We start from the raw sequence: 16,998 nt of genomic DNA, 5'->3' as shown, positions 1-16,998 counted from the left end.
TATGCATATGTGTGTATATATATGTGTGCATGTATACATGAACATATATATATATATAAACATAGATTTGGCTAAATATGATTATCATACCTTATCTCGAATTATTTTAGTCAGCATTCTTGTATCCACTCCATAAATTGCAGGGACCTGTGGAGGGGAAAAAAAAAGGGTAGTGACAGTAACATTGGAGGAAATTAGGTCCAGCATAGTATTTTCAAGTTACCAACTTAACATCGTCTGTCTACTTGAGCAGTAAATAATTTCCCTACGCCTTCTTTTCTCTGATGTAGCGTGACTGTGTTGTGAGAACAAGGTAAATTGCTGTTCCTCTTGGGCATAGGATTCTTAATACCCAGACCATTCCTCAGAATGAAAAATGGGAAATTCTGAACATCGATCTTCTACTACAGTTTTGTTGCTTTTAATCCAGGATGTTAAACACGTAACAAAATTTTATATATACGTGTCTATTTTAAACAAAAAGAATTTGTGAAGTGAATTTCATAAGCAAAATTACATAAATTCTATGCAAATCCATGCTTCTGACACATAGTAGGCAATCAATGGGTTTACCTGGAGGTTATTCTAGTTGTTCAGCCGCACAGCTGTGCCCAACTCTTTGTGACCCTGTGGACTGCAGGACACTAGGTTTCCCTGTCCTTCACCAACCCCCAGAGTTTCCTGGAGGTGCTTCTTAAGCACCTGTGTTAAATTTGGCCTAGTCTATTGGTCAATCAGGCAACATCTCCCCTTGATTTAGTTTCTTTGACTAGATTAGATAGGGATAGATGTGGTATCTATCTCTCGTATCCAGTTTTGCTTTCTGTGGTTTCAGTTACCTGCTATTGCCAACAGTCTAAACATATTTGTTAAATGGAAAACTTCATAAATAAACAATTCATAAGTTTTCAGTTGTGTACCATTTTGAATAGTGTATGTAAACCACCCCTTTGTCCAGTGAATCCCACCTTGAGTCACTTAGCAGCCAACTGAATTATCAGGTTTATGGCTGCAATATCTCAGTGCTGTGTTCAAGCAGCCCTATTTTACTTAATACAAGCTCCAAAGCACAAGTGATGTTGGAAATTCAGATATTCATTTACTGTGCCTAATTTATAAATCGGACTTTGTCATAGGTATGTATATATAAGAAAAAATATAGCATTAGTATATATATCAGTTCAGTTCAGTCGCTCAGTCATGTCCAACTCTTTGCGATCCCACGGACTGCAGTACACCAGCCTTCGATGTCCATCACCAACTCCCGAAGCCTAATTAAATTCATGTCCCTCAAGTCAGTGATGCCATCCAACCATCTCATCCTCTGTCTTCCCCTTCTCCTCCCACCTTCAATCTTTCCCAGCATCAGGGCCTTTTCCAATGAATAAGTTCTTTGCATCAGATGGCCAAAGTATTGGAGTTTCAGCTTCAGTATCAGTCCTTCCAATGAATATTCAGGACTGATTTCCTTTAGGACTAACTGGTTTTATCTCCTTGCAGTCCAAGGGACTCTGAAGAGTTTTCTCCAACACCACAGTTCAAAAGAATCAATTCTTTAGTGCTCAGCTTTCTTTATAGTTCAACTCACATCCATACATGACTACTAGAAAAACCGTAGCTTTGAGTAGACAGACCTTTGTTGGCAAAGTAATGTCTCTGCTTTTTAGTATGCTGTCTAGGTTGAACATAGCTTTTCTTCCAAGGAACAAGCATCTTTTAATTTCATGGCTGAAGTCACCATCTGTAGTGGTTTTGGAGCCCCCCAAAATAAAGTCTCTCACTGTTTCCATTGTTTCCCCATCTATTTGCCATGAAGTTAGTTTTCTGAATGTTATTTTAAGCCAACTTTTTCACTCTCCTCTTTCACTTTCATCAAGAGGCTTTTTAGTTCTTCTTCAATTTCTGCCATATTAGTATATATAGGATTTGGTACTATCCACAGTTTCAGGCATCCACAGGGTGTCTTGGAACATTTTCCCCATGGATAAAAGGGAGGGGAAAGAGCAATGAGTTAAGAAGGAGGAAACAGATTCTAGTTCTTTTTTCTTCCACCAATTATCTGAGTGATGTATGAGCAAGGTGTTTCCCCTCACCTGTCCATAGAAGGAGGAAAACTAGCTATAATTTTAGACCCTATTCTGCTCTATGTGTCTATGATTATGGAAGAAGACTCAAGGCACATTTTTAAAACAAGCTAACAAACCATGGATTAAGCTTAAACTATTAATTCTGACACAAAGCAGCTATAATATCAGGTGCCTACATAACACAAAGGAAGCATTAAGGACAACTACAAAGAGGTAAATTCAGATAATGATTGAAAGAAACTAGAAAAGATCTGGGAGATACTACAGATACTTTACTATCTCTTTTAACATTTAGCAGTAATGATATCCAGGAAACTAAGATCAATATTCTTCTTAATTGTTAGGAAGAGGTAACATTGAGCCCCAATTAGTAGATGTTTGGGCTTCCCTGGTGGCTCAGATTGGTAAGGAAACTGCCTGCAATGCAAGAGATCTGGGTTCAGTCCTTGGGTTGGGAAAATCCCCTGGAGAAGGGAATGGCTGCCCACTGCAATATTCTTGCCTGGAGAATCCCATGGACAGAGGAGCCTGCCGGGCTACAGTGCACAGGGTCACAAAGAATCGGACACAACTGAGCATCTAAGCATACATATGCAGTAGGTGCTCATCGGAGTGTCAGAATTTTTTCAGATTAAAATTCTGTCAGTTACAGGCCCAATAGCAACTTAAGAAAAAGCAGCCACTATAATGGTAGAAATGAGGTTTAATATAGCAGGTCCATTAACTCTAATTACTCTAAATATGTCTGACATTCTACCCAGGAGAATACTCTTATTTGATTAGAAAATAATACTCAAAGAAAGGCAGATATAGAGTTTCCCAGGTGGCACTAGTGGTAAAGAACCCACCTGCCAATGCAGGAGGCATAAGAGATGTGGGTTCCATCCCTGGGTGGGAAAGATTCCCTAGAGGAGGTGATGGAAACCCATTCCAGTATTGTTGCCTGCAGAATCCCATGGAGAGAGGAGCCTGGTGAGCTACAGTCCAAATGGTTGCAAAGAGTGAGACATGACTGAAGCGACTTAGCATGCAAAGTAAAGTTAGTAACTTTTTTCATTTATTACTTCAAATGAGATGATATCCAATTATATGTCATTGAGTCATAACCTTTAAGCCCACCAAGACTTGATGGCAATCTGTACACATTCATTAAAAACTAAAATTAAGAAAGTCTGGTATGATTGCATGACCAGAGCAAGGTCACACAGCTAGTTAATGACTGACCTGGTACAAGAATCTATGAAACAAGTTACATATCTGGTTAAAAGGGGAGGGAGTAGTTAAATTGTTCCAGACTACAGAGAATTCTAAAATTTTCTCTAACCCCTTTCCAGATTGAGAAAGGCTTCCCTGGTAGCTCAGTTGGTTAAGAATCTACCTGCAATGCAGGAGACCCCGCTTTGATTTCTGAGTGAGAAAGATCTCCTAGAGAAGGGAAAAGCTACCCACTCCAGTATTCTCACCTAGAGAATTCACTGGACTATATAGTCCATGGGGTTCGCACAAAGTTGGACACGACTCAGCGACTTTCACTTTCACCAAGCATGTATGAGTGCCACCTAGTGGATAAACTGAAAATATAATCTCACATGCCAGCAAAATAATGCTCAAAATTCTCCAAACCAGGCTTCAACAGTACTTGAACCGTGAACTTCCAGATGTTCAAGCTGGATGTAGAAAAGGCAGAGCAACCAGAGATCAAATGGCCAACATACACTGGATCATCAAAAAAGCAAGAGTTTCAGAAAAACATCTACTTCTGCTTTATTTACTACACCAAAGCCTTCGACATTGTGGATCACAACAAACTGGAAAATTTCTTAAAGAGATGGGAATACCGGACCACCTGACCTACCTCCTGAGAAATCTGTATGCAGGTCAGGAAGCAACTGTTAGAACTGGACATGGAACAACAGAATGGTTCCAAATAGGGAAAGGAGTATGTCAAGGATGTATATTGTCACCCTGCTTATTTAACTTCTATGCAGAGTACATCATGAGAAATGCTGGGCTTGATGAAGCAACAAGCTGGGATCAATAACCTCAGATATGCAGGTGACACCACCCTTATGGCAGAAAACAAGAAAGAACCAAAGAGCCTCTTAATGAAAGTGAAAGAGGAGAGTGAAAAAGTTGGCTTAAAACTCAACATTCAGAAAACTAAGATCATGGCGTCTGTTCCCATCACTTCATGGCAAATAGATGGGGAAACAGTGGATACAGTGACAAACTTTATTATTTTGTGCTCCAAAATCACTGCAGATGGTGACTGCAGCCATGAAATTAAAAAAACGCTTGCTCCTTGGAAGAAAAGTTATGACCAACATAGACAGCGTATTTAAAATCAGAGTCATTACTTAGTCAAGGTACATCTAGTCAAAGCTATGGTTTTTCCAGTAGTCATGTATGGATCTGAGAGTTGGACTATAAAGAAAGTTGAGTGCCGAAGAATTGTTGCTTTTGAACTGTAGTGTTGGAGAAAACTCTTGAGAGTCCCTTGGACTGCAAGGAGATCCAACCAGTCCACCGTAAAGGAACTCAGTCCTGAATATTCATTGGAAGGACTGATGCTGAAGCTGAAACTCCAATACTTTGGCCACCTGATGTGAAGAACTGACTCATTGGAAAAGATTCTGATGCTGGGAAAGACTGAAGATGAGAGGGGAAGGGGAAGACAGAGGATGAGATTGTTGGATGGCATCACTGACTCAATGGACATGAGTTTGATTAAGCTCCGGGAGTTGGTGATAGACAGGCAAGCCTGGTGTACTGCAGTCCATGGAGTTGCAAAGAGTCAGACATGACTGATCGGCTGAACTGATAAGTTCCTTTGTTTAAAGAACGAGTTCTGGACATTCAGCCTGTAGTAACAGAAGGAAGCGCTCTCTGAAACAAAAGGATCCCAAACTACGTGATCTACCGCATCTGTTTGGCCCTTTGCAATTACATACACCTTCCCAACTTTCCAGGACCCCACCAATCATCCTTCGGTGATACTGGCTGCTGGATATTTCTCACCTTTTCTTCCCGTAGCCACTGTCCTAGACTCTTGGTAGCCAGCCAGTGGTGGTAGTCATCACTATAATTCAGCACCAGCAAACCTGCAATCTAGAAAGACAGGCAGTCAGTTTTTTAAAGTGATCACAAAATGCTATCCAACTCTTGTAACTTGAGTCAGCTCGGATTTTTTATTACCAATCAACAAAATGCTTAAAATTTGGAGACTTGAAGAACAAAATATGATAAAAAAAAATTTTTTAAGATATATAGTCACTACCTTAATTGTCATGTGGCAGACAGTCTTACCTGGTTTGCCAAATCAGGAGGCTAAACTAGATCTCCTTTCTCAGCACCCTCTATAAATTTTTGAATAATTTATATAGTTCATATCCCCATGATATTACCCAAATTTACATTGAATAGGAAATTTTCATTGTGTTTACTTCTACTTTTAGGCTGGCATACAAGTTATCTTTTATTTATCTCCCAAAGAGAGTAAGATTTAAAATATAAATAACTAATACAGATTTGATTCTTAAAATCCTTTTAAAAAGTGATTCAACACAAATTCTTATAGCATCGCTGTTATCTGAACTTAAAACAACATTTTTCCAAATGAAGCCACATTTCATCCACAGCATTAAGAATAAATGCAAAGTGCCCTGAGAAATGAAATTCAGAATAGTTCCATGATAAAACTTATTCTCATATACCAAGGAATGAGACTGAGACTATAAATTTAATTATTTTTACTACAGGACAGAGGCTGAAACTTTGTCCAGCCTAGATTCTTAAAATAAATCAACTATACTTTTTAAATAGTCATCACTGGTACTACCTTAATCCCATCAGATTCCAAATATTTGCTGAGTCCCAGTTCATCCAGTGCAGCGGTGTCAGGGACTCCACCATTCCCAACAATAGGATTGGCCATGGTAAGAATCTGCCCCTTGTAAGCAGGGTCAGTAAGAGCTTCCGGGTACCTGAGTAAAGAAGCCAAAATATTACCAACAAATTCTTGATTTGTACACATGATCTAATTTATTCTGATTCTGCATCCATGATCTGAATTATTTGACCCTTGAAAATTAAAGAACATGAGAATAAAGTCTTACAAGCTTGTCTCTGCTGCTGCTGCGTCTGCTAAGTCACTTCAGTCGTGTCCGACTCTGTGCGACCCCATAGACGGCAGCCCACCAGGCTCCCCCGTCCCTGGGATGATCCAGGCAAGAACACTGGAGATTGTCTCTAGATTTTGCCAAACTTAGGGAAATTTTGCAGTAAAATATGGAAATATATCCCATGATATTACTGATATGAAAAGACTCTTAAGTACTATGGCATATTCTCATTTAATTTCCTATTCCCTCACTTTCTTAAATTTTTAATACCTTGAAAAATTCTTCATAATGTATTAATTTTTTAAATTAATCTATTTATTTTAATTGGAGGCTAGTTACTTCATAATATTGTAGTGGTTTTTACCATAAGCTGACATGAATCAGTCATGGGTGCACGTGTCCCCCATCCCAATATTGCTCTGTTTAAAGTTTGCAGATATTTTAATTCCCAAAGATTCCCCTAGTACCAGATATGAGTGAGTCCAAACTGATATTTACTACTGATGGATGACAGTTTTGCCAAAATATTAACTGTCAAAAATTGAAAAGTCTTTTTATCTTTTAGCATACTGAAGAACATACTGATCACACCAGTGGTGGCTGCCTGGTATATATGCTTGTTAAAATGTATTGAATATTTAAAATATTGATTTATTTTCTATGAAAAAATTAATAAATTTTTAAATACTTGATTTTTAAATATTTTAGTTATAGAAAGGTTTATGTTTGATAATTATCAAGTTATTATTGATAGTATATGTTTGATAGTTTTTTTATAGAGTAAAATCAATGCTACAAAAATTTATCAAAAGCATTTCTGTCTTCTAAATTAAAAGATTCCAAGTAACTATTTTAAAGTAAGGATATGGAATTAAGAATAAATGCAGAGGGTTTTATTTTAAAGTGTAAGGAGGGAAAAAATAAAAAGACATGTATTCTTGTTTTTGTTCTATAATAAATAAAATTATATATAAAATGTTTATTCTTAATAATATGAAATTTTATTCAGGATCTATCTATAGCTATTCCATATTTTGAAATATACTGCAATGAGATTTTTTCACTCTCCTACATTTTTACTTCCCACAGAGCAAGTTAAACCTAGTCTTTCTTGTGGATTACTATTGAAATTGAATTTAGGTGCTGAGGGGGACAGAATGACAACTTCAAAACCTCAGCTCCGGCAGTAGGGCAGTAGTCAACATGAATTCTTTAACCCCCACCCAGACTAACTCCTCCCAGAACTCCCCTGTCAACAGAATAGCTTCTCAGCTCAGCAAACTCTTAAGTGACGAAAGTGCTGTGATATTTACACATACCCACACCCCCATCAGCTAATTTCTCAAATGCTCTGACCTGTCAGGAACTAATAATTTTTAAAACCAAAGCTTACACACAATATAAATGCATTTCTTGCAGATGAAAAACAAAATAACCCCTTTAATTATTAACCACCTTACTGGGTGAGCCACTCAATGAAGGAAAGCAGCATTTCTCAATGGAAAATAGGATCTGTGGACTAAACTTATTAATGAACGCCTTTCTCTACATGAAAAAAAAAACCCTTTAATTAATTTAATTTTACTTCCTTTCTTCTTTCTCTCCATAAAAGAACTGGCTGCTCTCTTTAAACATAAGCTTACAATGCTCTCTCCAGTAAATGAATAAATACAGCTTGTCTTAGAGAGCTGCAGTGTTGGAAGCAAATTAATCCATCAGGTCCTGTTTGACTTTTGTGATGTGACAAGATTTATTACCCGTAATCTATCACAGAGAAGAAAACTCTAGTGCCCTCCATCATTCTGATCTATATTAAACAGTTGTTTGTTGGCAGGTATATTAACACAGCTAGTAATTAGTGCTGTCGAAAGGCTTAAATAATTGCCTGGTGAAGCAAAACTTTGCAAACAGTTTTCATACTCTGTAATTTAATGTTCTTACCAGTAGAACTATTTTAAAAATCATCTAATATTCTTTATTCCAAACAGGGAGCAAGAGTCTAGTGAAGAATGTACATTAATGATATAATGGAAGCTTGGTCAATCAATATCTTCAATATCAGTTAACCCAATGCCTCTTTGTCTTTATAAGGTAAGACTAACTGAATTTCCCTAAGAATTCATCAACTATTTTACGTTTAGTCTTTTGAATCTTTAATGGAAACTTTTTGAAACCACCTAATTTTTAAGACATAATTTTTAAATCCCCAGCTATAAATTACTAGCTGATCCAATTCCCTCACTCTTTACGTATGGAAACAAAGACTTAGAAAGCCTGAGTAATTTTCTCAATATCACACATCAGTTACCATTAGCACTGAGACTAGAACTTCAGCCTCCTGGTTGCCAGATGAACATTTGTTGGCTAGATAAAAGCAGCTGCATAATTTCTGTAGCAACTCTTACCTTCATTGATGTATATCTATTAGCAGATCTTAAATACTAAATTCAGTCTCACTTGATAAATTTTGAAAATATCAGATCTATGTACCAGGTCTCCCATGGATTACCTACCCTAAGTTTCTAGAATTAATTTTGTTCTTTTTTACCAGGGGAGCACCAGTGTCTATATTCTCTTTCATTTACAGCCACAGGGAGGAGTTTGTGTCCAAGGTTCGAGCTGTGTACAAGCACAAGGCAACTTCAGGATAATGTGTAGTGTGATGATGATGCGGTGATTTCAACTTCCCACCATGAGTCATATCATCCAGTTATTCCTCTATATCAAGGAAGAAGAAAGCCCTGGAAGAGAAGCATTACTCACCCTGCCAGGCCAGTATTAAAAACCACTTCACCAGCAACAGAGGATGGATGGCCAAAGGAGTAACCTTTCATCTTAGTTCCATCTTCCAGGACAATGTGTGCTGTCTGTGCCTACAGAAACAGATGTGTGAATCTTAGCAGAATACAAAATATAAAGCACAACTAGCTGAAAAAAAATCCAAAATTACAATATGCAAATGTGTTAAATAAATGCACAGTATATTTGATGAAACCATACTCTAGATTTGAAGTTGATATCCTGTTACTGACCACTTTTCTTCAAATGTATGGCTCTTCTCACTGGCAGGTGTTTTGATTTGCTTGAAAGAGGAACTGAAGCATATCAATACTTTGTCTATCCTCAGTCCACTTGTAGAATTATTGACAACCCAGAAATACTTCAATTTAGCTGAAATGCTATGTGTCTGTCTTTTCCCTATTAGTATTCCTTCGCTTTGCTCAAGTATAACTTAAGGGAAATAACACTGAATTGTACCATACAGCTCATCAGGATTCTGAGGCTTAGAACTAAAAGGGATCTTCAAGGTTATCTATCAAACTGTATTCCACAGACCTCTTGTGTTTGATGAACTTACCTCAAGTGCTGCCCCTTCCCTGAGCTTTAGGATCATAAAGAAACTAAAACTTTATTGTTCTATGAATACTGATGCAAAAGCAAGCACTTATGGAACATCTGAAAATACATCGCATTTTGCTTTTTAGTAGAATTAATTATATCCAGGATGCTTCCCTGGTAGCTCAGTAGTAAAGAATCTGCCTGCCAATGCAGGAGATGCAAGTTAGAAGATGGCAACCCACTCCCCTGTTCTTCCCTGGAGAATCCCATGGGCAGAGGAGCCTGGTGGGCTGCAGTCCATGGGGTCTCAAAAGAGTTCAGGCACAAGTTAGCCACAGGAGCTAATCTGGGCCTCTCACTGTTGTGGCGTCTCTTGTTGTAAAGCGCAGTCTCTAGGGCACGTAGGCTTTGGAGTTAGAGCACACAGGCTCAGAAGTTGCAGCTCCCAGGCTCTGGAGCCCAGGCTCAATAGTTGTGGCCCATGGGCTTAGTTGCTCCACAGCATGTGGGGTCTTCCCAGACCAGAGATGGAAGTCATGTCTCCTGCATTGGCAGATGGATTCTTTACCACTGAGTCACCAGGGAAGCCCCCAGCATTATGATGTTATTAAAAGTAAACTATAAAGAAAAATATCTCAGCAATAATTGAGGAAATATGGAACTAAATTGATATTTTATTGTATTCAGTACAATTTTTAAGACAGATAATAGCATTATTATATTTTTAAGAATTTTCATTTTTTAAGATATATACTGAAATACTTAAGGATAGACTAATATCATATCTGAGATTTCTTCAAATAATCAGAAGTTGAGGGTGGGGGAATGAATAGAGATGTGAATGAAACAAATTTGGCCATGAGTTGAAATCATGTAAGTAAAGACGACCACGATGCTATTCTCTCTTCAAGGGTGAAATGCAGCCATCAGAGATAGAAATATACTAATTCTCTCCTTTCCTTTCCTCACATTTTTAGCTCTGGATCCCATGGTGTCAAATCTTTTTCTACCCTACCACTCACCTCCAGTCTTACCACACACACACACATATCCCAACCTTGGTATACAATAGGAACACAATACATGATTTCTAGACCTCTGTTTCTATGTTCTTCTAGTTTAACAAAGTGCATGATGGTAAAACCTCATCATTTTTCTGTTGTACACTCCTCTTTAGAAATACAGTGCCTCCTTTAGTAGCAAAGTACACAAGTTCCTTTCAGAAAGTTGGACAAAGTGCTATCTGGCACATTTTATAGGTGTTTGTATCAGTGTGTATATGAGACTCCAAGAGCAGAGTTAACCAAAAGTATGTTATCCTTCACCTAACTTATCAAATAATCTTTGAGGCAAAGTTTTCTTATATCTACAACCTTGGAACCAGTGTTCAAGATCTCAAGCTTGATACTTTATCTTTAAATAGTCATGATTTACCTTCTCAGCCACTAAACTAAAAAGTTTTTGGAATTAGCACAGAGGAAAGCACAATAAGTAATTAATGTATGTAATTAATTAATATAATTAATGCATGATAACAAGACTTCCCCGACAGACACTGGCTTAACACACAGTTAGCCAGTCTGAATTCTGTTTCTGTCTGGGAAATCATCTTTGCATGTCACTTCTCATAATGTGATTTTCTTATTTTACATGTTAACTTGTCAGCCATTCTTTATTTGTAATTCAGGACAGAGGCTGATGATTTTAGGAAGTAAAAGTGATCATGTTCAGTACATTTCCAAAGATTATAAGTTAATCAAATGTATAAGGTGGTGCTTCTCAGTAGGGGTAAATTTATTGGGAAAATGTCCTAGGTATCTCTGATGTATTTCAGCAGATGCAAACCCTCATTTCAAGTCATGGAAATACACTGTCAAAAAATAATTTCTACTGAAAGTATTATTTTCTGTTCTTGAGGAAGTCATGTGTAGTCAAATGCTTTCATAAAATGGAGGTAAGTCAGGAAACATTTACCTCCTGATATTTTTTAAAATAATATTTAACTTTCTTAGAACCTAAAATAACTGTACTTAGCTGGCAAAACTTGGCATGTGAACTGAAAATTTCAGTTGTCTTATATATGCCAATTTATCCACTGTACTCAGTTGTACCTGCCTAAAATAACACCTCTGTTTATACTTTTCCCTTCGCTTTTCTCTATTCTCTTCTCTGCCAACAAAGGTCCATCTAATCAAAGCTATGGTTTCTCTAGTAATCATGTATGGATATGAGAGTTGGACTATAAAGAAAGCTGAGCGCCAAATTGATGCTTTCAAACTGTGGTGTTGGAGAAGACTCTTGAGAGTCCCTTGGACTACAAGGAGATACAATCAGTCCATCCTAAAGGACATCAGTCCTGAATATTCATTGGAAGGACTGATGCTGAAGCTGAAACTCCAATACTCTGGCCACCTGATGCGAAGAACTGACTCATTGGAAAAGACCCTGTTGCTGGGGAAGATTGAAGGCAGGAGGTGAAGGGGATGACAGAGGATGAGATGGTTGGTTGGCATCACCGACTCTATGGACATGAGTTTGAGTAAGCTCCTTGAGTTGGTGATGGACAGGGAAGCCTGGCATGCTGCAGTCCATGGGGTCACAGAGTCGGACATGACTGAGTGACTGATCTGAACTGATCCTCTTCTCATATAAGAATTTCAGATTCCCTGATCTACCTGACACCATCTAATTATTTTAAAGAAAGGTAAAAATTAGCATAAGCAATCTGACTCTTATTAGCCTATTCCTACAATTCTATTTGGTATTTCTCTTCTTCTCTCCATGGGACTATTTTCTACTTTGTCTTTTAAAGATATATTTGAGGAGACATTTACTGCTGTCTGAAATAGTCCCTGAGATTGTGTTCAGTATGTCTTTTTGCCCCTTTAATTATATTTTTTGTTCTTTTTTGCAGCTTTTATTGATCTTCCAGTCTCTTTTCCACTGCACATTATATTGTAACAAGTCTTCTGTTTACTGCCTGTACTATCCTTTATATTCCACTTAACTACATTGGCCTCTGATGAGTTTCAAATGATAGGTGCCAACTGACTTATCTATGAATCACTGGAGATACTCTGAACAAAGAGCTATTATTTGGAATCCCCTCTTCTAGCTAACAGGTCCCCAAATGCTATTTCATTCCAATGAGTCTGAAAGAAATCACTGTTACCATCAAAGGATATTTTAGTTGCCTCAGTCCTAGTAGAAAGAGGTGCATAGTCTAGGATTTAGACTATAACCTTAAGTGATCATTCAAATGCCTACTACCAGAGCACTTTTGTAGTTTGAATGATAAAACTGCAAAGTAAACCTTAATGAAGAGAAGTCTACACACTCATAGAATGTCAGGAAAAGTAACCAAAAACTATATAAATATGAATTCTATAAAATAAATGACCTCTATCATGACATGGTCCCTAACTGTTTAATAAAAAATGTATATGTCAATAAAACAGTTTAGATTTTCAGGTCACATTATTTAGCTCCTACCATGTGCCAAGTACCATGCTGGGCTCTGAAGATACATGGATAAATGTCCTCAGTCCCCCTCCCATTGAATCTAGTAAAAAGGCCGGATATGTGCTAGGATGGTAAAATAGAGGAAACCTCAAAAAGGATACCTCTAAAACACCTGGAAATACAAAGATAAAAATACATCCATTCCATTCAGAGGTTTCTCTTTAATAAAACAATTTCCCCTTTCCTTCCCATTCATGATCTCAGTTATTGTTGTTCAGTTTCTAAGTAATGTCTGACTCATGGCAACCCCGTGGACTGCAGCACACTAGGCTTCCCTGCCCTTCGTTATTTCCCAGAGTTTGTTCAAACTCATGTCGATTCTGTTAATGATACCATTCAACCATTATCCTCCGTTGCCCCCTTGTCTTCCTTCAATCTTTCCCAGAATCAGGGTCTTTTTCCAATGTGTCGACTCTTCATATCAAGCAGCCAAAGTGTTGAAGCTTCAGCGTTGGCATCAGTCCTTCCAGTGAATATACAGTGTTGATTTTCTTTAGGATTGATTGGTTTAATTTTCTTGCAGGCCAATGATTTCAGTCAGTAATAAAAGTTAAAATTTTAAGAAGAAAACATCAAATTTTGAATCTAAAGTTAAACGATTCCTTCACATCTTTACTCGAAGTCATTCGTCTTCTTGGCAAGACCTATTTAAAATTGCAATATGCCTAAATGTCCATTGATAGAGGAATGGACAAAGAAGATGTAGTACATATATGTAATGGAATATTACTCAGTCATGAAAAGGAATAAAATAATGCCAACTACAGTGACATGGATGGACCTAGAGATTGTCATACTGAGTGAAGTAAGTCAGATAAAGATGAATATCATATGATATCACTTATATATGGAATCTTAAAAAAAAGTGGTACAAATAAATCTATGTACAAAACAGAAACAGAGTCGCAGATGCAGAAAACAAATTCATGTTTACAGAAGAGTGTTAAGGGGGTGAGGAATAAACTGAGAGATTGGGATTAACACATATACACTACTACATATAAAACAGATAACTAGTAAGAACTTACGGTATATCACAGGGAACTCTACTAAATGCTCTGTAATGACCTGTATGGGAATAGAATCTAAAAAAGAGTGGAAATAAATAGCAATATGCCCCTCAGCACTCTATTTCCTTAGTTTACTCTTTCTTCACAACACTCATTGCCTTCTAACTTATCATCCAGTGTCTTATTTAAAATATCTGTCTTATCCCACTAGAAAGTGAACCTCATGTGGGCAGAGGATTTGGTTAGTTTTGTTCACTGATGTGCCTGCTTCAGGACCAACATCAGTGCCTGGTACAGAGCAGACAGTCATTTAAATTTTATTGGATGAATAAAGCATCACTAAGTGATTATCTAAAGAAAATACTACCTTAAAAATACTGAAAAGCATGATTGTACATTCAGTTTTAGTTTGTTCTAGGTATAAATTTTGAAATAACAAATATCTGTTTTGAGTTGCCTTTTCACAACAGTGGCTTAAGTGCAGTCAACTTGGAGGTGCTATGGTGGGAAAGAGATGCGACTGACATTGAGGGAGAAAGGTTAGAAGATGGTTATCCCAGGATATGCATACTGAGAATGCTGCATGTGAGTGTTCAAATACACCTTATGCTGAGTTAAAACAAATATTATGGTAATTTAAAACAAAAGGATCATTTATATCAATTTACTAGGGACTTCACATGAAAGAGGCTGAAGTGCTTGAGTTATATGACAAATTATTTCAGCCCCTTTCTCACTTTGAAGATATAGAAAAAATGAGAATGCTATCCTTACCCAGTGTATCCTAAAATATAGGAGTACAGAAAGAAAATCCTGTATTCTACCTAGGTTTAGAATAGCTTATACAAATGAATTTTGCAGAAACATCTTTCTCATGTTATTTTCACATATCTTTGCCATAGCAAATTCAAGTGAAAGGTCTAAGCCAAATTCAAAGAGATCAAAAGTTATTTGGAATATTGAAATCTCTTAACTTTTTAATCATCAAAATTGGTTGAATTAGCATGGACTAAGATTGACCCAGTTCAATTTGAAATTTGAGTCTGCTGCTTCTCTCTAGCCTGATCACTACAGGGCAATAAAGCAGACAATAAATTCTAAAGTGAGTTTAATCTGACTCCTTCTTAGTAGAATTGAGGATTTTGATCAGTTTGCTTTCACTAGACACAAAGAACAACTTTTCTCTTTCCAAAATATGAATATGTATATAAACATTATTGTCAGATGACTACTTTGGGTTTTTTTTTTTTTTCCTTTCACTTTACTTTTTTCCCTGATTCGGAATAAACAGCCTCAATTCTTTTAATATGTCCTGCAGCTCTTCTTTTCACATTTTCTCCTCTGAGTCTCTTGGTAAAATTCCAATAACTTTTCTCAATAAAACCTCCTTGTAAATTAAATTCCACATATGACAGGATCCACTTAGTGGCTTAATTTTAATTGGGTACTCATTTTCATTATAGTCTAATTCTTCATCACTATTTAAGTGCATATGAAATCATAAGAATATTCTTCAACTCTCAAGATCATAGTCAATTAGAAAAAATTAACTTTTAATTCATTATCTGATTTTAGATTTAAGTGCTTCAGAGTCAAAGAACTAGTTAGATGTCATTGATGTTATCTTTTATTCATATTGACTTAACCAATTAGACATAAAATACTGAAATATAACAAAGTTTCAGGTTCTACTGGTACTAATTTTTGACTTAGAAGTTAAGAGATATTTAAACTGCTTTAGTTAATCAAATGTAAATCAATCCTTGACTCAAAGTTGTTTATCAACCCAAATATTCATAGTCTATTAAAGATAATAATAAGAACTTTATGACAAGGGGCAGCAGAAACATTAAGCTTCTATCTAGAAATCTTCTTTCAATAGCTTGGCAAATGCTCAGATCATAGATTTTGAAAGATAAAATAATTATACATATATACGTATAATCTATTACTATTCCCTAAATAACTATTACCTAAATCTGCTTACATACTCTTAATCTAAATTGTAAACCAGCTTAAAAAGACATTTCCACATATGAGTAGAATATAATTTTTCATCCAACTACAGAGGAATTATTTTAAGTATAAAGAGGACATACTTCTGAAGAAAAGCAGTGAGAAGAGCAGATGCATGAATAAAAATAAATAAAATTCATAGACTAAATCACTTCCTGTTCCATGTCCTTATTATTCCCACCCTAAGCAGCCCTATCCATTAGGAACTGTTTGAAATTGTGCTCTGGTGTAAGGAAAGAAGGGGTATAAATGGGGTTAGGCTGGAGAGAACAGTTTTGATCATCTCTTTCACCTTTCATTATCTGGCTTTCTCCTTCCCTTCCACACCCTGCCTGTTAAAATATGGATTTTACTCATTTGGGGGTTTTGTTTGTATGTTTGTTTGCTTAGTTTGGGTTTTGATTTGATCAGTTGTTCCATACTAAAAGCCAACTGTGCAGATCTCTTGGAGACTTCTTGGAGACTTCTCTAAGAAGCAAATCTTGAAGACCAATGGGCATAATGACTCCTGAATGCCCAGGTACTTACCCTCATTCCTGCCACATATCCTCTCTTCCTTCCACATACCCAAATTCTACCTCCTGCTAGAAACTAAAGCTAATCATCTTTTAACATTAACTAAACAGGCATTGAAGGAATTGTCACTTTTAAAGTAAAGGTTAAGTAAAAATGGGGCTTCCCAGGTATCTCAGTAGTTAAAGAATCTGCCTGCAAAGCAGGATAAGCAGGAGATTCAGGTTCAATCCCTGAGCCAGGAAGATCCCCTGGAGGAGGACATGGCAACCCACTCCAGTATTTTTGCCTGAAGAATTCCATGGACAGAGGAACCTGATGGGCTACAGTCTATAAAGTTGCAGAGTTGGATATGACTGTAGCGACTGAGCACACACACAAGCTAAGTAA

General features: G+C 36.9%; 1 protein-coding gene across 1 annotated transcript in view; it reads right to left on the bottom strand.

The window, feature by feature from the left end:
- Positions 1-16,998, bottom strand: part of CPS1 (carbamoyl-phosphate synthase 1) — a 142,238-nt gene that overhangs the window by 108,682 nt on the left and 16,558 nt on the right. The window contains exons 2-5 of the mRNA XM_069578246.1: positions 8,972-9,081; positions 5,926-6,070; positions 5,106-5,195; positions 91-147 (exon numbers count right to left, since the gene is read on the bottom strand). Of these exons, the coding sequence (XP_069434347.1) occupies positions 91-147; positions 5,106-5,195; positions 5,926-6,070; positions 8,972-9,081 (402 nt within the window). The remainder of the gene's footprint in view (positions 1-90; positions 148-5,105; positions 5,196-5,925; positions 6,071-8,971; positions 9,082-16,998) is intronic.

Source organism: Ovis canadensis, chromosome 2 (assembly GCF_042477335.2).
Source record: "Ovis canadensis isolate MfBH-ARS-UI-01 breed Bighorn chromosome 2, ARS-UI_OviCan_v2, whole genome shotgun sequence".
Taxonomy (NCBI): domain Eukaryota; kingdom Metazoa; phylum Chordata; class Mammalia; order Artiodactyla; family Bovidae; genus Ovis; species Ovis canadensis.
The sequence above is the reverse complement of the archived record's forward strand: the minus strand, read 5'-3'. Positions and strand labels throughout refer to the sequence as shown.